The sequence below is a fragment of the Pogona vitticeps genome, chromosome 7 (assembly GCF_051106095.1).
Source record: "Pogona vitticeps strain Pit_001003342236 chromosome 7, PviZW2.1, whole genome shotgun sequence".
Classification (NCBI taxonomy): Eukaryota; Metazoa; Chordata; class Lepidosauria; order Squamata; family Agamidae; genus Pogona; species Pogona vitticeps.
In genome coordinates this window covers 9,601,370-9,625,721 of record NC_135789.1, presented here as the reverse complement: position 1 = coordinate 9,625,721, position 24,352 = coordinate 9,601,370, and the positions used below count along the sequence as shown (strand labels likewise).

General features: G+C 50.9%; 1 protein-coding gene across 4 annotated transcripts in view; it reads right to left on the bottom strand.

Moving 5' to 3' along the window:
• Nucleotides 1-23,787, bottom strand: part of GPR153 (G protein-coupled receptor 153) — a 37,764-nt gene extending 13,977 nt beyond the window's left edge. The window contains exons 1-3 of one of the 4 annotated variants that reach the window (XM_072977741.2): nt 23,352-23,787; nt 3,416-3,920; nt 1,588-2,017 (exon numbers count right to left, since the gene is read on the bottom strand). In XM_072977741.2, coding sequence (XP_072833842.2) covers nt 1,588-2,017; nt 3,416-3,771 — 786 coding nt within the window. In that variant the 5' untranslated portion in view covers nt 3,772-3,920; nt 23,352-23,787. Of the gene's footprint in view, nt 1-1,587; nt 2,018-3,415; nt 3,921-4,118; nt 7,017-7,135; nt 7,489-7,531; nt 23,067-23,351 lie in introns of those variants that run through there. The other 3 variants (XM_078379146.1, XM_020799977.3, XM_020799978.3) reach the window with 3 other exon arrangements.
• Nucleotides 23,788-24,352: the final 565 nt, after the last annotated feature.

Sequence of the window (24,352 nt, the reverse complement as noted above, 5' to 3'; positions counted from 1 at the left end):
CACCTGATGCAGATAGCTTTTACGTCCCGTGCACTTTTAAATCAAACTGATTTGAACCACAACTTAAATTTAAGCAAATCAGATTTTTGATGATTTAAATTTTTAAAAAAAATCCATTTCTAAATTGAAATCAGGGTTTAAATAAATAGATTTTTAAGAATGTCAATTTTTACCCACCCTGCTCGCATGTCCATCTGTTCCTGGCATCATCTAAAAGCAGAAAGGCAACAAGTAGGCACAGAACCCCCCCCCCAAACGGCTATGGAATCTCTGGACATGCTCTGGCTGCCCAAAAAAGGCAGGATTCAAACCCATGGCTTCAAATGATAAGAAAGCAGATTGAGGCCTAACATTAGGAAGAGGACAAGAGCCATTCTATAACTGAGTTGAACCCCCTCCCTTGGAAAAGTATGGCATCTCTTGACAGGGGAGGCTCTCAAGGAGAGACCAGAAGACTACCTGTCAGGGATGCTTTGACAGCGGCTTTCTTGCACTCAAAGGGGTTGGTCTAGATGACCTCTGGATGTACTTTCGACCATGCAGTTCTTTGATTGTAAGGTGAAAGCCGGGACCCCCTCCCTGTGCTTGGCCACAGCACTGCCTCCCTCTCTTTGTCCTGAGTTTTCCACTTGGACCCACGAGATGCTTCTCAGCTCTACAAATCTGTACCCCACGCATCAGCTCCACCACTTCATTCATTCATTCCCCCAGGCACCACACTCGATAGACAGTCAGGTGCAGCGGTGAGACGGTCGGATAAGGGCTCGAGAGATCTGGATTCAAATCCCCACTTAGCCAAGAAATTCCGTGGTGACTTAAGCCAAGTCAGCCCACCCAACCTGGCAGAGTTGTTGTGGAGGGGGGGGGAGGAAAAGAGCCACATCCACCTCTTGAGCTCCTAACCAAAACACACACACACATGCACACAAATGAGAAAGAATGCCAGATCAGTGACTCATGCAGAGGCACTCAAATCAACCTCCCTTCAGCACCTTGCCTTTCTGAATCAGTGAGATTGGCCTAAATGTATATCCTTTGCAGAGAGGAAATGTTGATATTTTAATGCTTTTAATGCTTTAAGACTTTGTTTGTAATGTTTTTATGTATGTAAGCTGCCCCAAGTAGACCTGGTCTAGAGGGGTGGGGTATAAATCTAATTAAAGTAAAGTAAAGTAAAGAGATGGGAGAAAGGAAGGCCAGAACAGAAAATCATGCAGAGGTGTGCCAACCACTTCCTTAGCCAACGAGTGCTTGGCAGCAGAAGGAAAAACAGAAAACTAACTGGAAGGACAGATCCTGAAGCTGAGGCTCCAATCCTTTGGCCATCTCATGAGAAGAGAAGATTCCTTGGAAAAGACCCTGATGTTGGGAAAGTGTGAAGGCAAGAGGAGAAGGGGACGGCAGAGGACAAGATGGATGGACAGTGTCATCAAAGCTACCAACATGACTTTGACCTAACTCTGGGAGGTGGTGGAAGACAGGAGGGCCTGGCGTGCTCTGGTCCATGGGGTCACGAAGAGTCGGACATGACTTAATAGCTAAACAACAACAATAAGACGAGAACAAGAGACCTGTAGCCAGACTCACCAGCAGAGGGAAGCCCATCAGGAAATCATAGATGAAAACGATGCCGGTGATCAAATAGGTGATCTGGAGGGACGTCTTGATGGGCTCCGATCCGTCGATGGAGGAGCGCCGCTTGCCCTGAGCGTCCTCCACCACGATGGTGGGGACGTTGAACTTGTGCTTGTCCACGGCGTTCCCAGCCTGGATGGAGAAGGTCTGGAAGAGGGTGATGGCCACGCAGACCACCCCCATGGCCACGCTCCCACTGATCAGCAGCAGGAAGCAGACGCCGAAGCCCAGCCCAATCTCCGTGACGATGAAGCGGCAGTCGGCGGCGTAGAAGCGCTCGGCGGTGTCGTGCCAGCCCACGGCCGGCAGCGTGGAGAGGATGAAAGACACCATCCAGATGCCCATGACGGTGTGGACGGCCTGCTTCTTTGTATTGCTTAACCTTGGGGGGGGGGAGAGAACAGCGCAAATCATTCCTCCGACAGGAGTGATCTTCGATCTCTCCTGGCTAAACTCGATCAACGAGTTCCTTAGCCCTCGAAAATAGTCTCACCGCCTGCCCTTTCCTCCAATGGGGCTGAATCTCTGGCTTCATAGAACCACCAAATAAGGGAGTGGGGAAGGGCCCTCTTAAGGCCATCCAGTCCAACCCCCTGCTCAAGGCAGGAATCCACGTCAAAGCCAGTCAGACAGACGGTGGTCTCGTTTTCTCTGCAGTGCCTCCAGCCTTGGAGCGCTCACCCCCTCCTGAGGTCATGGGTCCTGTTGTCGTACTGCTCTAACTGATATTCAAGCTAATATCTGGCTTTCTGTCACTTGAGCCCCTTCTTGTGCACGCTGAGATGATTGGGAACGGATCCTGCCCTCTTAAAAGCAAAACCCCACAATCTCCCCAGGTGTGTGCGTGTGTGTGTGTGTTTGTGGAAGAAAGAAACCCTCCGCCTCAGGAACCTTGGCCAGAGCTTTGCGCAAGGAAAACTTGCCCGGAGTTAAGCATGTCACAGATATTCACATTTTTCTCTGCTTTGACAAAAAGGGGGAAGAAAAGGGGGAGAGATAAACGTCTCAGCCCATAGAGACATTCTGTCAAATAATGTCTGTTTTTTGAGGGTTTTTTTTGTTTGTTTCTGCCACAAGAGAAAAAGAAAACCAAAAACAGAACTCAAGGCTTCTCCTCCTCCTCCTCCTTAGCAGAAGCATTGGCAAAAACCCTATAAATTTTGTGTTTTAAAAATGCCTTCTGTCTAAAATAAAAAATAACTGCATGCCATCAAGATGATTCTGGCTCATGGTGACCCTTCCCAGGGCTTTCTGGGCCAAGAAGACTCAGAAGTGGTCTACCCTTCCCTTCTTCTGGGGTTGCCCTGGGACGGTGCAGCTGGCCCAAGGCTACCCAGGCTGGCTCTTCTCCCGGTGGGGAATCGAACTCCCAACCTCTGGCTCTGCAGCCAGAAACCTAACCCCCTGAGCTATCCAGAAGTTCATTAAGGATCATCCTTGGTGGCGTCATCATACCAGAATGGCAGAGCTGGAAGGGACCCTACGGGTCATCCAGTCCAGCCCCGCTTGACGAGGCCCAGTGGGAGGATTCAAACTCCCAACCTCTGGCCCCACAGCCAGAGACCTGAATGGCTGAGCAGTCCAGCCAGCTCTGTCCGAACAAGCTGTCTTTCCAGGAGACACCTACGGTTTGCAGGAAAATCTCCGTCTGCTAATGTTCTGCAGGGAATGACCCAGAGGGAGACAAAGGCACCAAATCCATCACCCTCCCACCTGGTGAACAGAAAAAGCTCTTAAACATTCTCTTCCCAGCCCTGGGAACGAATTCTGCAAAGCCTACCTATAGTTGACTGGCCAGCGCACCATCCACATCCGATGGTAGGAGAGCGAGGTGACCAAGAAGCAGGTGACGAGGGTCAAGGTATAGAAAGTAGAGACGAAGACTTTGCAAAGGCCTTCGTTCCATTCGTAATCGGAGTGCAGGCGGCGCAGCTGGATGACGGCGTACATGGTGACGGGAATGGCCACGTTAAGGACGTGCGTCCCGGCCAGAGTGCAGATGAGGAATTCCAGCGGCTTCCATTTCTTCTGCTTGGCGCTCACGCTCAAGATGCCCCAGGCGTTGGCCAGGAGGGAGAAGCCGGAGCACGCCAGCCAGGCCACTGCATTGTTGTGCAGGAGACGTGCATCATTCATGATGGAGGATGATGAGCCAGGAAGAAGCCAGGGAGAAGAGGCATCCTACAAGCCAGCCGGCCCCGTCGAGGGTGCTCCGAGGGAAGGGCAGGTCCCATCAAGGGGGTGAGGGGCCCCCGGGGACAGAGGGGACGTCAAGGCCCATGGGTCTGGAAAAGAGGAGAAACGGCAGCTGCACTCGTCACAAAGGTGGGCTCTTAAGGGTGACCTCAGCCTCAGCAGGAGACCGCACCAAGAGCACCCGCTCAGGACTCTGGAGAACAGGGTTCGAATCCCCCACTCGGCTATGGGAAACTCGCTGGGGGAGGTGGAACTAGAAAAAAACACTCCTTAAATATCTCACTTACCTTCAAAGCCCAGTTATGGCAACTGCTATAAGTTGGTTCCAACACAGAACATGCATCTACAAATTAGTGGATATAAATACGAGCCAATTAAAAGTCTTCCTTGTGCTGTCCTTTGAGGCGCTGGGTGAGCGGTCACCGCATTTTTTTCCCCAGGCCCCTTCAAGAGGCCTGGAAGGATAAGGCGATCAGCCGAAAGCTGCCAAAATGAGAAGGGGGCTCCTGTGGGAAAGATCCGCTATTTACTTGCCGCAGCTGAGAGTCGTGGTGAGCATCGCACCCACACATTGGAGGTGCGGAGGAAAGGCTGTGTGTGTATGTCTCTCTCTCTCTCTCTCCCACTCTGCTGGCAGGCAGGCAGTCGTCTACCGGGAAGGCTTAGGGGGTTGGAGCAGAGCATATGGTTTGGGGAAGTGGTGGGAGGAAAAGGCTGGCAAGTGTGAAATTGTGGAGGAGAGGGAGAGGGTGTTGAGACAGTCATGGCTGGGGAAGAAGGGAAAGGTGTCAAACGGAAGAGGGGGAGACAAGCAGGAAGAAAAATTAGGGGAAAAAACACAGCAAGGTGTTGGGGGACTACCTCGCAAGAAGGAAGGTCATCCATCCATCCCCACCCCCCAAAAAGAGGACAGCAACTCCAAGGACAGCGGGGCAGCAAATCCGCTGCGGGTTTTAGTCCGAAGTTTGCAGGAGGTAAGAGTGGCAGAACCTGTTTTGCAAAAAAAAAAAAAAAGTTTCAGCACCTCGGAGAGCTCATATAACATTTAGAACTGACATGGGAACCACTGAGTCCCAATCCAGGCCGGGATTGTCAGAAACCAACTGACCTGACATCTTGGTGCTGCCTAGAGTGTGTACTCGGGCTGAAAACCGGACCCCACCCAAAAGTTGCCCACCCCTGTTTTAAGCCAAAATGGAAGCTGTGGGATCTCCTCAAGGGCCAAAAGGTAAACCTTTTAATGATGCCAGTTCTTGGCCCCTTTTATAAGGAGAAAGACGAACTAAAACATTTTAAGGGAGGTGGCACTCCAGAACTGAGTCACATATTTTCCCTCCTAGCTCACTAACTTTTGGAGAGGGCTTTGGGACTTTTAATATGGGGGGGTTTGCACACCCGCCAAAGCCGAAAATCATCAAGGGACAAAGTGATAGGAAAAGGGGTGCAAGGTGATCCGCAGATAGTCAAACGGGTATCCCAGGAGAGTCAGAGCATCCTAACTTTGTAGTATAAACTTGAAAGAAAGTCTAGGGTTGGTGAGTGAGTAAGGTGAGCCACCCCCCATACCTACAGCCCGATTCCACCACCCCCCACACCGCCTTGCTCATGTTATAATGCAAGGGATTTTTGGGTGTTGAACGTGACAAGGGCGGAGAACAGCTTTGGAGGAGCAGATCCTGTCACACCTCCTCTTCAAAATAAACGCCTGCCTCACAATTCCCTGTTTCCCCCCCCCTTCTCTTTCCCACCCTTGCAGAAGGCAACGGGGGGGGGGGAGAGAACTAAGAAAAACACCGGCCCTCCGACCTTCAGGACGTGACATTATCTGTCGGGCGTGTGATTTAATGTTTCTTCTGCAAAGCTTCCTCCAGCTCTCAGCCGGGCTTAATGAAAAATGTTGCTGGTTATTTTTACTTGAGTTTGAAGGGGGCGCTTCCTAAGATCGAGGGCAGGGTGGGGTGGAGGGAAAGTGAATTTAATCTGAAGTGAAACCAGATTCGGCCGAGGAAAAGAGTCAACGCCCGTCTTAATGTTCTTCTGCTCCACCCTCCTTGCACGGTTGAGAGATCCTTATTTGAGGGACAGCAAAAGGTAAGGGGGGGTGTTCCTTATTGGTCAAGAACCGAGGCGGTGTGGTACAATGGTTGCAGTGTCCAAGATAAATTTGGGAGACATGGGTTCAAATCTCCTCTCAGATGCAAAGCTGGATCATCCAGCACCATTGACTCTCTCCAGGTTTAACCCAGCTTTATGGATTATTGTGAGGACAGATCTTTGGCAAGAGGTCCCCATCATAAGGGGTCCCGGATCTTGGGAGGCTGGACAGAAGAGCAACGTTGCCTCCCCTCCAGGATTCTGGGATGCTCACGAGTCTTCTAAAATGACCACATAGCCAACATGCCACCTTCTCTGTTATTTCAACTCAGTTTCAAACATGTTCTGCTTGCCCTTTCATCTTCTCAAGAGCCCTGCAAGGTGGAACCAGTCCAACTGGACCGAGGTCTCCCGGTGAGTTTCTGAGCTCCACAAGGACCACAATCCCTGAATCCCCTTATTCAACACACCAGAACAAACACTCTTAACTGCTACACCGTGTCGGCTGTTTTCCCTTTGGGTCAGCTGGCCGGTGTCTCTCCAACGGCTCCGCCGTTGCCGACCCCCCTGATGCAGATTCCTAAATACCTTGTCGTCCACAGCCATGTTACAGACGGCCACTCCGTGGCTCTTTCACCCCCACGAGGCCCCAGGTGGGAAGCAGCCCTTTCCAGCAGAAACCTCCCCAAAGGCGTTGGCATCCGACCCATGCAGGGTCTAACCCAAAACCAGCCCGAGAACAGGAGACAGGAAGGGTCGGCTTGCCAGATGCAGGCACAGCTGGGCAGAGATCAGGCATCCAGGGTTGATCAGATGCACACATTTCTGCCACGGGAGTCCGGGATCATCCTCCCTCTTCCTCCAGACCCTCCCCCAAATCATCACCTCTCTTTCCCCATTACCATGACAACATGCACATCGCGGGCGGGGGGGGGAGAGATAAATATAGCTTGGGGTACCATTCTGGTGCAAACTAGGGACCTCGCTTCCCCTCTCTTAGCCTCACGTACAAAGCTCCCCTTACGTGCCAGAGATCCCACCCTGCCCGCACCCAAACCGAGCCACATGCATGCACGCACGCACGCACATCATACACACACACACACATGCGCGCGGCTGGTGTCAGTCCTCTGTAGAAAGGAGGGAGGGAGGGAGAGGGTGCAGAGAAACTCGCCAGGTTCCAGAGGTGAGGAGCTTGAAAGAGGCATACCTTGCAAGCCGACTCTGCTGGAAAAGGAGGATGGAGGAAGAAGACCCAGCCCCGGGAAAAGGGGGCCCAGCCAGAGAAGCTGCAAAACGGGGGGAAGGCCTGGCCGAGAGGGCAGCAGGTCCCCAGGAGCCCACCAAAGCAGGCCGCCAGGGAGGGGAGCTCCCGGGCCACAGTGCCCCGACCGCTCCAAAGCTCAAGGCCAGACCAAGGTTGGCCACAGTTCGAAAGAAAAAAACACAGCCCTTATGGAAACCCTCTGCGAGTCACGGAATCCAAAGCAGAGAGTCCTGGCACACAGGGTAGAGAGAGAGAGAAGCACTAATACAGCGGTCGCCTCCAGTGTCCTGGAGTTCCACCGGAGGGCTTTTATAACTGGGATGTGGGAGCCCCACTCACCTGCAAGCGTTTGGCCGGGTGGTGGTTGGTGGGAAGAACTCAGCCTAGGAGGAGGCCCTTGGGTCTGCCAGGGAGGAAGAGCATCCTCTCGAGGAGACCTCTACTCCTGAGGAGCCCTTTCCTCTTCTGGAGTTTCAGGCCTTTTATCTTACCTTTACCCTCCTGCCTTCAGCCTTCTCCACTCCCTCCTCCACCTCTGATTCAGCCCTGGTGCACCTGATATCCGGGAACATGGGCTCTCGGCTCCCCGAGGGTTCAGGGTCAGGGTGGGGCTGAGCAGTCTTCCGCCCCTGCTGGGTTCCGGTTCATTTAACAGAGATGTGATGCACGGCCGGGCCAAGCCACTGGCCCTGATTCCCAAGCATCCTTTCTGACTCTCGCAGCCGTGCAGAGGAATCTTGGGCCACCCAGGTATTTGGACAACAGCTCCCATTAGCCCCTCCCATTATCTGGGGGATGACGGGGCTTGTAGTCCAACATGAAAGACGAAGAAGGACAAGGAGAACAAGAGGGAGAGGGAGTGAAAACCCGTGGAAATGGGTAGAAAGTAGACCCCCCCCCAACACTTTCATTCACTCATGAAATTCCACAGGGAATAAGGCAGTGTCCAATAAGGCAGTGGTCCCCAACCTTGGGCCTCCAGATGTTCTTGGACTACAACTCCCAGAAGCCTTCACCACCACCACCTCTTCTAGCCAGGATTTCTGGGAGTTGAAGTCCAAGGACATCTGGAGGCCTAAGGTTGAGGACCACTGCAACAAGGAACGGACCCAAATACAGTAATAATCTTAGAATAATCATCATCTTAGAAGGGCAGAGCTGGAGGGGACCCTGTGGATCCTTGAGTCCAGCCCCTCTCAAGGAGGCCCAGTGGGAGAATTGAACCCCCAACCCTCCACCGCCGGGCGGCTCAGCTGCTGAGCTATCTGGCAGTTCAGTCATTTACGACACCTTCTGAGGTTCTAAGCTTGTTCTAGGTCAGGCGCATGGCAAGCCACAGGCTGCTTTCCCATCACGAAGGAAATGTGTGCTTTCTGGTCTCCTTCGCATCCCTTTTGGAAAGGTGCTTTTTTTAAATTCAAGCGTGCACGTGCACATTTCAACACATCTGTTCATCCATGCACAATCCCCAGATGTACGCCTACATCAAACACCTACTTTGGGACGCGTCATCTGATTGTGTACCTGTGAATGTACAGATTCTTAAGTGCGGGTGCCTTGCGGGTCAGCCTTTGGTTCTGGAAGTGGATAGATTCTGATCCAAACCAGATTGAACTACAAATTTCAGAGGACAAAACCACGACCATTTAAGTGGAATCAAATTGCTATCACTATGTTGTGGAAATACGCTCCGAATCACAGGCATATCTTTCTGCAAGGTAGTTAGAGGAGAATATCCCCTGCCACCAAATATGGAAAACTAAACAATGGCCCACAGACTGGAAACATTCAATGTACATTCAAATCTGCAAGAAAGGAGATGCAAAGGAGTGCAGGACCATTGCTCTGATTTCCCATGAAAGCAAAATGATGCTCAAGGTGTTGCAACCAAAGCTTTTACCTCATATGGAGGGAGAAATGCCTGATGTTCAAGCTTGATTACGAAACGGAACAGGCACTAGAGATCATATTGCAAATATCCACTGGCCATTGGAGTGCACCAAAGAATTTCAGAAGACCTGTCTATGGTTTATAGACTACAGCAAAGCCCTTGACTGTGTGGATCATAAGAAGCTTGTTCTGAAAGAAACGGTTGTGGCTCAGCACTTGATTGTCCTAGTGTGTAACTTATAGGATGAAGAAGAAGCTACCATTAAGATGGAATACGATGAGACAGAATGGTTTCGTACAGGCAAAAGTGTCAGACATGGGTGCGTTTTATTGCTTTATCTATTCAATCTGTACGCAGAACATATCGTAGGGAAAGGTGGACTAGACTCAGAGGAAGGAAGAGCAAATGGCGGAAGAAACATCGTTAGTTTCAGCTATGAAGACGACACCATGTTACTGGCAGAAAGCAGCAACAATGTGAAATGACTGACAGGGAAAGCGAAAGGAGAAAGTGCCAAAGCAGGACGAGGGGACAAAAATAATGACTACAAAATAACTACACAGCTTTAGCATTGACAGTGAAGAAATTCAAATTTGCAAGATTTTATGGTTTAATCATCATCAATCCAAAGGGAGACAACAGTCCAGAAATCAGAAGACGACTGAGACGCAGAAGGGTACCAATGAAGGAACGAGAAAAGATTCTCATGTGTAAGGCTGTGTCTCGGGTGACCAAGGCCATCTACATTCTTGTATTTCTGTTCACCATGTGCAGATATATAAGCCAGCAAGGGGGAAAATTGATTCATTTGAAATGTGGTGCTGGAGGAGGGCTGCCAGAAAGACAAACAAGTTGATCCTGGATCAAATCAAGCCTCATGCTTTTCTAGAGGGGGGAAATGTTGGAATTGAGGCTGGTCTACTTTGAGCACATCAGGAGAAGGCAGGATTCTCTGGAAGAGACAATCATGCTGGGAAAAGTTGAAGGCAGTGGGAAAAGAGGGAAACCATGTGTGAGATGGATTGATTCTCTAAAGGAAGCCACAGGCTTAAGTTTGTAAGAGCTGAACGGAGCCGTTGAAGACAGGGCATTTTGGAGATGGTTCATTCATGGAGTCACCATAAATCAGAGGCTACTTGAGGACACATAACAACTGCATCACTGGCAAAGGGTTCTAGGAATTGAAAGGTATCAGAGCACTGTACATTGGCTTCTCTGGGCCCCACACGTCAATGGGGAGGCAATAGAGAAATGTTGATCATGGACTGAGTCAAGAAAGCTGATCCAAAGCAGGGTGGCCAAGACACAGAAGTGTCTGGACACCAAACTCAGTGGGGAAGGGTTTGGTCCAGTGGCCCTGCGTTGCTGGAAGAGGACAAGATTCAGAAGGGGTTCAGAAGGAGCAACCAGAGAAAGGGAAGGGAGACTAAACACTAGAAAGTGTTTCTCTATGGAAAAACCTGTAGGGCAGTTGAATGAACTACATGGGTCACCACCGGTCAGCGATGTTGGGAGCTGTGAAGTTTCTGTGTGGGCAGCAAAGGGGTTGGACTTGATGACCCTTAGGTGCCCCTCCAAACTCTGAATTCTCCCTGTAACATCACAGTTCTGCGGTTGTGTAATACAGAAACGCTCTGTTCAAATAAGGCACCCCCACCCTCACCCTTCAGGCTTTCCCGCTTCTCCAATGGGTTCTGCGTTCAAAACCCAACTGGAGAGTGGGTCTAACTGAAATGGCGCCACCTGCGCTCAAAGCACGGCTGAGAGGAAACGGCGCACAGGCCGCAAATGTAAGCACATGGCATTTGAGCGAACGCCTGGGAGATGATTATGCCTCTTGGGTGAGTAATGGATCTTTCACACACTCCAGAAATATAATTGATAGCCAGGCGGGAGCTGCGTGGGGCTGCCTTTTGTTCCCGGGGAAGTGGCAATTACGAAAAATAATAATTAAGGGGCAGATTTGCCGAGATTTATTGTCTGGGGTGAGGATATGGCTCCCTTTGACTGGCAGAGGCGATTTCTCTGCCTTTCTCACTGAGGTCTTTGAAGACTGGAGAAGCTTTCCTTCGGAGAAGGGTGAGCCCTCCAGAGAGCGAACCTTGGATTGCACCTCCCATCTTCCTCACTGTTGGCTATGCACGCTGGGGCTCATGAGAGTTGTAGTCCAATAAACCAACTGAATATCTACAGGATGCCTGCCCTTATTTTAGAGGCTCCACGTGTTTAGTTTTGAACTACAATTCCCAGAATCCACTAGGCAGCATATTCTGGGAGTTGTGAGCCAGAACAACAGGTCTACTTGCCTCTAACACAGACGGACACATTATATGCCAACCTCTCAGAGAATCACTCTTTTGAACCCAAGACACCAACTGCGTAAACAGATATCTTATTGTTAAAGGGATTTTGAGTCCGTTGTGGGAAGTGAGGGAAGGGAAGGGCTCATGATTGCACAGGGACTTTTAAGCAGCCTCCCTCCGAAGTTAGCTGAGCTGGTTGCTTTTCACCTGCTTTGTAATGAGATTGGAATCTCGCAAGCATGTGCAGAGTTCCTTGTAAGAGGATGCATTAGCATTGCAAAGAACTCCTTTGGCCATCAGAAGTACATGTTTGATATTAAAGAAAAAGGAATGGAGGCTATTTCTTCCCTATCCATGAGAATTTAAGACAAACAAAAACTAGGATCATAGAAGGATGGTTCCTGTCTTAAGAATTCAACGCTGTCTGCCATGGAGGTGATCCCCAGTCAGAAACACTCGTAGAATAATGGTTTTCACTGCTGTGATTGACGCTGTTGCACTTTTATCAGTATGCATAAACAACAGGATTCAGGTGGACTTCCGTAAGAAAACAGCCGACTAGTCCAGCTTACTTGGTTATTGGTAAGGAGGAGGGTGGAGGATAAAGGTGGTAGAAGAGACTGGATTGAAACTAAGGTCATTGTTTCTTCCTGAAAGTCTCTGCGGGGATCCAGAGTCCCAGACACACTAGGTGGCGCTGTTGAGCTTTACGATCATTGCAGCAGTAAAGCAATTCGGGTCCAGAGGTTCAACATCAAGACCCAGAAGGAGGGAAGGGAGATCATGGACCCTCCTTGAAGGTGCCCATGATCCACAGAGATCAGCACCTGGGCAGCAAAGTCAACCACAGGTACATGGGTCTCCTGGTCACCATCTCCCCCAATCAGGTGTGACATATTGTAATTCTACTTATTTTTTTAAAATTGTTTTAAAAATTATGTCCTTGTCCATACACCTTTATGCACTTTTGTGCAAATTAGTGTCCTTGCTGCTCTATCAGTGTGTAAATAGGGAGAGGTTCCCCCTATGATGGGAAGGAAACCCCCCCTCCCCAGGCACTCTGTCCATCCCAAATGAATACCACAGAGGAAGGAAGTAACTCAGCTTAGGGGACGTTTAGGGGTCATATAATTCAAAAAAACCTTGGTGAACCTGGAACATGGCTGTGTTGAGGTGGGAGGTCTGTTCCACAGAGTTCCCCACAGCTGTGTCGAAGGTAGCAGTGGGGATCTTGGATTACAACTCCCATCGTCCCTCCACACTGCTAATGCTGGCTAAGGCTGAGGGGAACCCAGTGACCCCCAAAGGGCCCCATGTTCCCCAGTGCTGGTGATTCTCTGACTCACCGAACTGGAGGGCACCCCAAAGATCATCTAGCCCAACTCTCTGCCAACAAAGGGCATCCTCTGCTACCCAACCTTTGTTGAAAACCAGCCAGTGAGAGCGCATTAAACTTTCCAAGGGCATCAAACGACTCAGGCGGTCCTTCCCAGCATTCATTTGGGTCTCCTCTCGCTGGTCCTCTCCGCCTCGCCCTCTGGAGCTGCAGAGAGCAAGCTCCTTCTTCCATGGGAGAGCCCTTCAAATACGGCTCTTGAATCTCTTCTTTCCTCTAAGACAAACACACCCCACTCCCTCAACCTCACCCGTAGTTCCAATTGGCGTTTGGTTTCCCGACCCTTCATCATCTCTGTCGGTCTCCTCTGGGCACATTCTCGTTTCTCAAGCCCACCAAATAAATCCAAAGAGGTCCGATTGACTTGCAAGCATTCTTGCTCTAGGTCACTGGTCGGCAACTACCTTGGGCCCCAGGGGCCTGTTTTCAACTGTCCGACAGCTAAATGGGACAGTTCATAGGGGCACCTGCCTGGCTATTCATGATGACCCAAGGTGGTTCTCTATCCCTCTGTTCTCTCCTCTCCAGGATAAACAGCCATGGTTTCTTTGGGAAATGGAGAACCGCCGCCATCCCACACACAAGTGAATGGGTCTGAGCACCACCTAAGGTGCCAAAGGAAGGCAGAGCAGTGCCAAGCGACTTAAAGTAGGGGAATGCCACCTAAAGAGCTGTCAAAAAGAGCCACCACTTATTCGTGGCTCTTAAAAGAAAAGGAAAACAGCCTTAGATCTCTCACTCCAATTGCCCAGCTTGTGAAACTGAGAGACGCCGGTTACCTTCACAACAGGCAAACAATTCAAACGGTGATCACACAACATATTGCCATATTTTTCAGCGTATAAGACTATACTTTTGTCTAAAATCTTTAGGCTAAAAATTGAGGGTCGTCTTATACATGGAAGCAAACTGAGGAGAGAACAAAAATAAAGTGGAGTGGAAAGCAGGGATCAAAGCAATTCTGCAGTGCTTTTATCCTTTTCCCCCTCCACTTGCTAAGCCCCACTTAGATTTCGTAATTTTGGATTAGAAAATGGGGGGCGTCTTACATACGGGGGCGTCTTATGCACGGAAAAATATGGTATTCATTGTCTGCAAGGCCTTGGTGGCCCAATTATCCATTACAGGTTTTTCCAGGACACGGGAGAAGCAGGTCCTGGAAGGTGACTTTTGGAGAGCCGGTCAGCAACGACGGGCCCACGGGGCCATTTTCTGTGCCATGCATTTTGCACTGGGAGTCAGTATTCTATAGGAGCACCTTTTGCATCAATTAGGCCCTTTTGAGACAAAGGCACAAGGCTTCAGCAAGCCCAGGAGAGAGAGAGAGGCCAAGAACCGGCAGAACTCGGCCACGCTTGGACCTGAAGATGCAAGATTTTCTGGGCCAAAATTAGAAGCAGAACGTTTGCCTGAATGGCACACTGCACATGCTCTGATGCAAGGCTGCGTCAGCCGCTCATGATCTGATCCGAATCAGAGGGAAACTGCACCCTTCCACTCCTCTTAAAATAAAACGGAAACATTCAGCAACCTGTGCTTAACAAGGGGCAATTTCCTCCAACCGGTGCAGTCCAGAATTGGGCTGGAAGTGTCGAGCCCACATCTCCTTCCCCTGCCTGCCCAGGGAGGAGGGGCAGAGTTAAGCATAGGAGAATTATTGCCGGAAACAATTTGGTTAAAGGAACTGCAGAATCACCAAGAGGAGGAACCCCATATCTGTGGGAGATGGGTTCCAAGACCTCCCATGGATGCCAAAAACTATGGTTAATAGTGAACCCTAAAAATAGCATAGTCTCTGGCTCTCTCTGGTGGCCGGCCCTGGTAATTACATCACAAAACATACCTTTCTGTTTGTTTGTTTTTTTCTTTTAATATTTTCAGACCACAGATAAGTGAAACCAACGATACTCATCCTGTAGATAGGGTGGTCCTAGTGTACCACCAAATTTAACATCCGCATCAGAGAGTTCAAAGGGATCCCAAGAGTCACCTAGTTCAATCCCGTGCTGGTGCAAGGAAGCACCGCCAAACCGTTGCTAACAACGGCCACCCAACAGCTGACATAATTTGGTTGTTGTAGGTTTTTCATGTTATTTGGCCATGTTCTTAAGGTTTTTCTCCCTGACGTTTCGCCAGTCTCTGTGGCCGGCATCTTCAGAGGAACAGGAGTCGGAACTCTGTCTGTGCTCTGGTGCAGTTTGTGGGATAGTTGTTGCACCGTTGTTAAGAACACGGCCAAACAGCCTGGAAAACCTACAACCACCCAATGTTTGCTTTGTTTTTGTTTTGTTTTGTTTTCCCTCCATTAGTTCAATTCAATTTTTACATTAAATCTGCAAAATAGAAAGAATTTTTTTAAAAAAAAAGCAAGACGAAAGTCTACCTAATCATGTTCAGCTGGAAATGCTGTTCTTGTAGGGGCATTTGGGGGAGGAAGAAAAGATGCAGGCACATTCTCCGAAGCTGCTCATCTCTCTCTCTCTTTCTTTCACTCTCACTCACACACACACACACACACAGAGAGAGGGGGGGAGGGAGAGGGAGAGACACAGAGTAAGGCAGATATGCTTTTCCAGTCCTTCGGCTCAGAGCACAAAAGCTGAAACGGCCAGGAAATGTCCCAGGATCAACGTGGAGTGGGGCACCTCAAACGTGCCCTCTCCATGATCAGAAAAAAAGAAACGAAGACTTAGTAGAAAGGCGAGCTGGTTTGACAGCCCCGTCTGCTCCCTTTCCGCACCAGCCCTTCCCATCCATGGCTGGACGTCTTCTGGGTTCCTTCGGAGGCCCAGCCAATGGGGAGAAGAACCGAGAGAGAGAGAGAGAGAGAGAGAGAGAGAATTATTTCCCTCTGTCCTTTCTGTGAAGGTCCAGTGGGAAAACTTTTTCCCCTCTGCCTTGAACTGTTGTTCTGAGCTGGCCTGTTCTCAGAGTAAGTCAAGTGCATTCCACCCGTTCTTCTGCCTCTCCGGCCACACTGAGGGCAGCAGAGAAAGTGGGCTGCGTATATACCACCCACAACGCTGAAAGCACTCTCTGGGCGATTTTCAATTCAGTGAGGCAGACTATACAGTGGTGCCTCGCTAGACAGTTACCCCGCATGACAGTTTTTTCGCTAGACATTGACTTTTTGCGATCGCTATAGCGATTCGCAAAACAGTGGTTCCTATGGGGGAATTTCACTTGACAATGTTTGGTCCCTGCTTCGCAAACCGATTTTCGCTAGACGACGATTTTGACAGCTCCCTCCGCGCTCACAAAACAGGTGTTTTCAGGACCTAAGCTTCGCAAGACAGTGATTTAAACAGCTGACTGGTGGTTCGCAAAGCAGCTTTCCTATGGCCGAACTTCGCTAGACAATGACGATTCTTCCCCATTGGAACGCATTAAACAGGCTTCAATGCATTCCAATGGGGAAATGCTTTCCGCTAGATGATGTTTTCGCTAAAAAGCGATTTCAGTGGAAAGGATTATCCTCGTCTAGCAAGGCACCACTGTACATTGCTTCCCCGCAGGGAGCTACAGTATGTACTCATTTTACCAACCTTGGAAGGATGGAAGGCTGAGTCAACCCTCATCCGGCTACCTAAGCGAATCAGGATAGAACTCAGGTTGCAAGCAGAGTCTTGACTGCAGTCCTGCAGTTTAACCAAGATGTTCTTGGCTTTGTTGGCTAAGGCTTCTGGGACTTGTAGTCCATGGAGCCACTCTCTGAGAGGCCAGTTTACTATGGGGGAGCATTAATTACTGGGCGGTGCAGAAATGTAGGGAAATTAGCAAAGAATAAATAAATACTGACCATAATTCTATTTGGATTGCACAGAGGAAACCAGTGGTTTCCAAACTTGGATCCCTAGGTATTTTGGACTACAACTCCCAGAAATCCCGGCCAGCAGCACATCTAGTGTTGAAGGCTTCTGGGAGATTTAGTCCAAGAACATCTGGGGACCAGCAGTTGGGAGCCACTGGTGTAAAGCCATAGGGCATAAATGGAAAAATCATCCCCACTATCTCTTCCATGCTTGGACATACCAAGGCCATGTGCTCAGCTGCACATGCTGTAGCACACCTAGGCACTAGACAGAGGGTCAGAAAAATGCGCACACCCCAAATGTTACTTAACGTGCACAATATTTTGCTTTAGAATTCTGGCCCTTTTTAAAGTCTCTGAGCACACACAGACTGCCTCAGGACTGAGAAACCAAGGTCCCTTTGCACCTTTAGAAGAAGCCGGGGCAATTCTTGAAGGGCAAAAGGTTTCTCACAGTAGCAGAGCGAGAACACAAACTTAAGATGGCTTCCTTCATAAAGAAAGAGTCCAAAGATCTAGATGGTTTCTTTGGTTTTTGTAAGTCAGTTCTTACCATTTTCACGTTCACCCGGGCAGGGCTTTTATACAGTTAACACCTCTTGATTGCCCATTCCAAGACCAAGCCACTCCAAAATACCTGGCATGACAACGGGGGAAATTTACAACCAAGGATAAGTGGAAGGGTTCATTTCTACCACTTTCCACCTGCCGAGAAAACTCTGAACAGATGAGAAAGCAAGGAGAGGAAAGAGGAGGAGGTTGGAGGTCGAATTTGCAAATTGCTATGTTAATTCAAGCCACCCATTGCTCCAAAATGAGGGGCGAAAAAGCCATGTAGATAACCAAGTGTATAAATCAATGAATGTGGATTCAAGTGTCACCACTTACTGTCTCCCTCTCATTATGAAAACCCAGGGGGGGCAAAGTCAACCCCCTCCCAACCAGTATCAACCCCAAATTAAAAAAAAAAAATCACAGCTTTCGGGACTCAAGAAAAAAATTACAATTTCAAATTCCATATAAAATGAGAGCAAAGAAAGCACGTTGGTGGAAAACTTGGTGGTAACTATCTGTCCATCCAGCAAAATCCATGTTATGTCTTAGTTTGCTACAACTTTGTTATCTTGTCTTTTGAGAAAACTGTAAAGGAATTCTCCCCAGTTCCCCCTAGTGGCAAATGGTGATACTGCATGCCTGAAAAAGATTAAGACATATGGAAGGCACTATAGTCAAACTATACTTTCCTTGCCACTTAGGCCTGGAAAGAAAATGATGCAAAATTGCAGAGGTTTCAGCCAGAATGCCTCTAAAGTAAGGTCGGAAAGCCATTTTTGAGAGCAGTCCAAAAAGGTTACTCAACACACCAATGAAGTAACTTTGTAATTATGCATTGCAAAAAAAAAAAAAAAAAAACATTTTGCAATGCAATGGCATCACACCCTTGTTACTACAAAAATTAACTAGGTCCTGTTTACTTCTAACGAGTTACTTCCAAGCTCTGCTCTGAATCCCACCAAACTTGGGCTACCGTATATTTTCAGGATCTCGCCTCTGAAAGAGCAATAAATACATATTTCTTACTGCTATCATTGTATTCACTCCAAGCTGTCTGGCGGGGCTATGCTCTGCCTAAGGAGAAGCTCTTTACAGCTTGGCCCGACAGGGAGATGGCTCAGCAGTTTGACTGGGACCAATTTGCAGGAAATGTTGGGAATAAATAACTCAACCCTCGCCCCATTGACGGGTTGTGCCCTCCGGTGTGAGCTGCCAGAGTAGATAGTGAAGGTGATCAACGACTCCCGGGAGAGCACAGAATACCATCTCATTTTAAAGCATCGGGAGGAAAATCTCGGCTGCAAAGCCCTGTATCCCTTCCTGTTAGTGGGTTAATTCCAGCCACCTTCCAATATTCCATGTTGGGCTAAGGCGCTAAGCCATGGAAGCCAGCAAAGCATCCGGAAGAGAGTTGTGTTTGTTTTGTTTTCCTGAGTGACGTGGACACTAAAATGATTCCAACTTGGTTTCTGGTTCAAGGTTGGGACTGAAACCTCTGGTCATCCTGGAGCCCTCACAGAATTGAGCGAGAAGAAGCTTCTTTCCTGATCCTGTTAGATCCTCCGCCCCCCGCCCCCCGTTGCTTCTGACACACCAAGGTACCTGTGGTGTGGAATCTCTGGTGCGGACAAAGAAAGGACCACCAAGCATGGGGTAATCTTCTGCGATCCTCTTGGCTTACAAACAAACCGATTCAGAGAAAGAGATCTGGCTTGTTTTTTGGAGCCAGGAACCAAGTTTCTTGAAGTCCCGTTCAAAGTCCCTGGGATTTCCTCCAGGATCCAGTCTTCTTCCTCAAATCTCTCTTTTGGTCTCGGGAGAACTTGATCCGGCTGGAAGCCAGAGGCGGCTTCGCTCATCGCTTGGCTATGGTCCTAGTGAAGGGCGGCAGTGTGATTTATGGAGTAGGGGAGCCAGCGAAGGACACGCCGGAGGTGTGGCTGGCTTACCATTCAGCAGGAAGGCCTGGGGCAGATCGGGTGGGAGCCTCTGACCCCTTTCCTGGACTCATCCAGCTGGGTTTTGAGGTGCTGGTTCTTAGCAGGCTTGGCACCAGAACACAGCCAGGACTGTCTCGTTCCTCTGAGTCGTGCCCACCAGACTGAAGTCAAAAAAGAAGCAGCATCAGCTGGAATACATTCAGTGGCCATGGAGGGGGGAGGGCAAAAAAGGTTTGGGCTCACAGAACTTATACTGATAACCGCAATGGGTCCATCTAAACTCAGACCTACCGGCCCAAGCCACTGATCTCCATCTTTCTAAGCAAGCTCTTGGGAGATGTTAGGACTGGAACTCGAGACCTTGGATTTGCCAGGCAAGCGACGCTCTGCCACACAGCTGCAGGCCTTTTTTTTCTTTCCAAGCAGGAAGCCAGTCTTCCAACGGGCCCGAGATGGTTCTCCTGACGTCTCACAAATGAGTCATTAGGTTCTCGGTCTGTTTTCCTGGTTCAGCGTCGGCTTATTCTCTGTTAGGGGGTTTCTGGTCGATCTTCCCTTCCGAAGCTTTCCTGGAGCAGCTGGTTGTCTGCTTGTTTGAATTTCGAAGGTGGATGTTAGGATTTGCACGGACGTATCCTGGCCGAGGAAAGAACTGATGAGTCAGGACCGTAGACCGGGGTGGTCGATGCGAAGAAGCATCCTCACGCCAACTGTTAGCTTGGGTTCTGTGGCCCTCGGCAGGTGACAGACAGTGTTGCTTAGTGGTTACGACCAGGACTCAAGAGATGGGGGTTCAAAATCCCACTTGGGTGAGTTTAGGCCAATCCAATCCCCCAAAATGGGATTAGTTCGCCTAGACCTCTAACAATTAAATTAGATGAACAGACACCATTTAGCTGTTTATTAAGGCAACTCTACTCCACCCTGCTGGACGCAAAGCAATCAAGGCAGAAGGCAATGAACTATAAAAAGATTTTCGAAGCAGTAAAAGCCAGCTCCAACGCAGCACAAAAGGGCCCCAAACGACCCACGATCGCTCAGCGCCCAAATCGGACATGAAATCCAGGCTTTAACAGGATGCTAAAACTAAAACCAAGGGACGTGGTGGCGCTGTGGGCTAAACCGCAGAAGCCTGTGCTGCAGGGTCAGAAGACCAGCAGTCGTAAGATCGAATCCACGCGACGGAGTGAGCGCCCTTCGCTTGTCCCAGCTCCTGCCAACCTAGCGGTTCGAAAGCATGCAAATGCGAGTAGATAAATAGGGACCACCTCAATGGAAAGGTAACAGCGTTCCGTGTCTAAGTCACACTGGCCATGTGACCATGGAAAATTGTCTTCGGACAAATGCTGGCTCTATGGCTTGGAAATGGGGATGAGCACCGCCCCCTAGAGTCGAACACGACTGGACAAAAATTGTGAAGGGGGAAACTTTACCTTTACTTAAAACTAAAACCAAGGGCAAAGGAATGTCACAATGGCGCAAAACCTCCCCCCCTTCTCTACAGGACACACAGCGCAAAACAGAGAAGAGAGACTGGAAGGTCTCGATGCTCAGGCGCTCCAGGCCAGCAGGTCTAGTGGTTTGGTCTGGAGGGTGTGGGGGTTTGTCCAGCACCAGAAAAGTCCACACCCCCATCCTGCGCTGAACAGACAAGCTGCCATTTGGGAATGGGGAGCATGGATGAGGGGCTTGCTGATGGAAGTACAGCACAGCTTGCAATGAAGGACGATGGGAATTGTAATCCCAAAGGATCTGGAGGGCTGAATATTCCCCAACCTTGGAGAGGTTTTTTTTTAAAAAAAAAAAGATGTGTGTGTGCCTTTTGGTAAGATATTCTGGACCCCAATTTCTATGATCCTCTACTTCTGGGCTATCAAGACTTTCTGGTGGGTGGACCAGCTGGCCTTTTGTCCCCTCGGAACCTTTTGGACTACGACTTCCAGTATCCCTTGCCATGGACTGGGAGCTGGGAAAGGGGGTGTTTCCAAAACTCCATTCCCTCCCCCCCTGTGAAAATAAACCCCATGCTCCCCGCGTGAAGGCCTTTTTCATTCTACATCACACCACACTGAGTCATCATCTTCCTGCAGGCATAGGGGGAAAAAAAGAGAAAACAAAATGTATTGAAGTTCTGGGGGATTTTCTGAACCCAAGGGAATGCTGGTCCCTTGAGGGATTTGGGATGGAGCTCAGCTAGTCTGATTTTTCACCCCAATCCGCGTTCCTAGCCTGCGTGGCGCATTTGTCCCACAGAAGCTAAACCTACGCCTGCCACCTTTGGGAGGAAGCGTATACCACGAATCCTCCAGGCCAGCTTCCCAAATCTAGGAAGCCCTCCTTGTGGATGCTGGTGGCCACCACTCCACGCCAGAATCGTGGTCCTGAAGGCCGTGATCCACCCGTGGCTTGGTGGCCAGCCTTTTGGAAATGAATACTCCCATCCTCGGGGAGGGCTTCCGGAAGCCACTGGACAGCTCTTTCTGGAAAACCAAAGGTTCGATGAGGTCTTTGGTCTGATCCAGGATGATTCTTCAGACGCCACGGAAACACCCCCCACAGTTTTTAGATGCACGACATTAACACAGCTTCTGGGCTGTTATTTTATTGAAGGCTCAGCCCAGTTGCTGGGGGGGGGGAGCCGTTGAATCAATCAGAATTTTCCGACCAATTAAATCCACCGATTAATCAGTTTCACGCCTCAACTCCAGACCTGTGTTCACTATGGTACATCCTCCCTTGCTCCCACTTGCCCCTCGCACGGGTCAAAAAAGAACCACCATGTGGTCACAATGGATTCTCGCTCTGGCTGCCCTAAGCCATGGACGGACGTCATCTCCGGCTCCTGATTTGGGAAACTACTTCCTGATCCCCAGATTTTGCCCCATTTTTTTCCTTAGCAAAGGGGGCCGGGAGAGAGCAAAAGCCTGCCACGTTTGTGACTTTTCAGGGATCGGACAAAGGCCCTGCCTCGCTCCACACTTCCGCCCAGCTAGAATCTAATTTTTCATAACATCAGTGGGTGTGTCTGTCCGTGCAAAAGGCAAAGCATCCCCCCCCCTTTCCCTCTGGGACTTTTAGCCCCTGGGACCTGCAGCCTCATGACTTTTTCAGGGGGCAGTCTGAACTGAACAAGAACCCTCTCCCCCCACCCCGAAGGCTGCCCAGTTCCACCAGGTGCCAAGCTTTCATGGACCGCAACCCCTTTGTCATCAGGCGCCTCTCACGAAGCGGGTTCTAATCTAGGAAAGATTCCATCAAATCAAACATAGTAGCCTTTAAGGCAACACTGGCTTCTTTGCTGATAAAAGGCAACCTGGTTGTACTAACCGGTTTATCTTTGCAAATGGTACCAGTGGAGAGGAAGAGGGGAAAAGACCAGGGTGGGGAAGGATAGGAATCCTAGCTCAACACAGCTGGATACACACACACACAAACACACACACCCTCTTTGGGGGACTCATCTGGGTCAACACACCCCTTTTCCTACAAGGCACGGTCAGCTCAAGGCCGGAAGAAAAGAGGGCCCCTTAAAGATCGTCTCACCGCCTCAACTGAAACCAAGCTCCTTGTGGGTTCTCTCTCTCTCTCTCTTTTCGAACTGATAGGTTGACAGAATCAGTTCGCGCACGAGTCACGGGAGAAATCCAAGGCACAAGATGTGAAAAATCGTAATAACAGAGAGAGAGAAGGGCTCCGCGCTTGCCAAAGGGACACGCTTTCCAAAGGGACACGGGGCGGGCGGCAAGGGCTGTGGGGCAGGTCAGTGTCAGAGAGGGAGGCAGAAAGCTGGCCCCAGAGAAGGGAGGGAGACGGGCAGGGGAGATCAAGTGGGGTGGGGAGGTTGCGCGCTGGTCGGGGGCTGTGGGGGTGGGGTAGGGGAGCGGATCAGCAGCTCGATCTCTTCTTCCCCACCAACTTCAGCCGAAGGGGAAGCTCGACCCGCATTCATCGGAGGGCGAACCCCCTCGGTTCTCCTTCGCGCGACCCCAAGGAAAGACCCCGCCCTGCCCGCCCCGGTTGCGCGCTGACCCAGACCGTCGGTCCCCAAGGGAAACCCCCAAACGGAGGGTGATGGGGTGCTGCGGAGGCGCCAGATGAGGGGGGTCCCCGCTTTCCCTCTCTGCTCCCCCCCAAACCACCCTCCGCTCCCCTCCCCGAGATGGGCAAGGGCGCGGCTCTCGCCGTGCGCCCTTGGCACGCGGGGCGCCCCTTCGGGGGGACCGGCTCCAGGCGGGGATGGCGGCGCGCGGGGCGAGGACTTACTCGCTGGAAGGAGCATCGGTGGGGATCGGGGCGTCCTTCCCGCAGCCCCCCGCCGCTGCTTTCAGCCTGCCGGGGCTGGGCGGGGACGGCGAGGCGCGGGGCTGGCGCTGGCGACTCCTCCGCACTCGCTGGCCGGCCAGCCGGCTTCTCCACCCCCGCGAGCCAGGCAGCAGGCGAGCGGGCCCTGCCTCCTCCTCCCCCTTGAGCCGGGATCGGGGCCCTCCGGCGCCCACCCCATCGGGCAGGCAGGCAGGCAGGCGAGCGCGGAAGACTCCGCCCGCCGGCGCGCAAGCTCTGCCCGTCCGCTTTTCCCCGCCCGCGGAGGCTGGAGTTTCTTCCCGCCTGCTGGAATGTGTGTGTGTGCGCGCACCGAAGGAGGGAGGGGGCGCGCTGGGGGGGGCGGCGGCGGCGGGGGTCCCATCCGGTCCCTCTCCCCGCCGGCTGCGGAAGATGGCGAGGGCGCGCCGGGAGGCGGGGGCGACGGAGGACAGCCCTCCTGCAGCCACCATCAATCATGGGGGGGGGGGGGACGGGGGCTGGGGAGGGGGGTCAGGAGAGGCTGGGTCCTCCTCCCGCAAGGTGGGAGGCACCCGGGAGCCAGGGCGCCTCTGAGCATCGGCAGAGTGCCATCTTCCCGAAAGCTGGTGCAGGACTAGCGTTCCGCGCGGGTCTCCCGGGGGGGGGGCGAGAGCTGTACAGCGGATCAGGCAGGCCGAGGCTGCCGCTCCCACCCAACCCCCTGGCCTATGCCTGGATAATGGGAGTTGTAGTCCCACAAGACCTAAAGGGCCGGGCTCTGGGGTGTATCATAAGCGTTGTCACCAGAAGGCGACCCTCGCTGGAAAAGACCGCCAGGCTGGGGAAAAGCGGGAGGCAGGAGAACAAAAGAGGAAGGTGAGATGGAGCGACACCCATAGGAGCCCAGCCCTAGACGGCGCGGATTACGGGAAGAAGAGGACGCAAACGATTAAGAAGCAAAATACCTACTAATGCGATGCGTC